The sequence below is a fragment of the Penaeus monodon genome, chromosome 34 (genome assembly GCF_015228065.2).
Source record: "Penaeus monodon isolate SGIC_2016 chromosome 34, NSTDA_Pmon_1, whole genome shotgun sequence".
NCBI classification, from domain to species: domain Eukaryota; kingdom Metazoa; phylum Arthropoda; class Malacostraca; order Decapoda; family Penaeidae; genus Penaeus; species Penaeus monodon.
Window position 1 is genome coordinate 34,965,750 of NC_051419.1, and position 646 is coordinate 34,966,395.

The following is a 646-nucleotide window of genomic DNA, read 5'->3' on the forward strand; positions in this document are numbered from 1 at the left end:
ATCATGAAATATTGAAATAGTACTTTCGTCAGCTCAACTTATTCTACAGAATGGAAATGGGTTGGACTTACCGCTCGGAAGTGGTTGGATGGTCGTCTGGAGGAAAACGTGTGGAACGGCGGTGAACCGAATGGACCTGCTGATGCTTCACAGTGTGGATTGATGCAACCTGAATACTCTATGGATGACAAATACTGCGTGGAAAGTTACGAGTACGTCTGTCAAGTGAACAACATCTCTCCGTAAAAGGAATTTACTACAGGAAGACGGACAGGAAAATTGTTCTACGTATTTGAACATAGTGATGGCCACAAAATCGTGCGAGAGTTGAGGGGTGGGGGGAACATAATCCCTCTGAGCGTGTAGTTGGTAAGCAAAGTGATTTTACGTTTCATTTTTTACATGTGGATGTAAGGGGAGCGCCGTGGTGGTTTGGTCGGTTGGGAGGTGGAGGCAGATCCTAAACACTCCTAGGGTGCCAAAAATGACAAGAAGGGTACATGAACATCACAAGGGCAAGTGTATGTCTAGCTGATGTCCATTTCTGGCAGGGCGTCACATTTGTATCGTTTGTTTGGGTTTGACCATTTATTAAGTCGGTTCAGGATTTGATTTGCTTGGGCTTTGCCTCCCAGGCAGATCACTC

The 646-nt window shown here is 45.5% G+C and overlaps 1 protein-coding gene across 1 annotated transcript in view; it reads left to right on the forward strand.

Annotated features, from left to right (window-relative positions):
- LOC119594493 overlaps positions 1–416 on the forward strand; it is a 1,633-nt gene extending 1,217 nt beyond the window's left edge. Inside the window, exon 3 of the mRNA XM_037943526.1 lies at positions 50–416. Coding sequence (XP_037799454.1) covers positions 50–246 — 197 coding nt within the window. The 3' untranslated portion in view covers positions 247–416. The remainder of the gene's footprint in view (positions 1–49) is intronic.
- Positions 417–646: the final 230 nt, after the last annotated feature.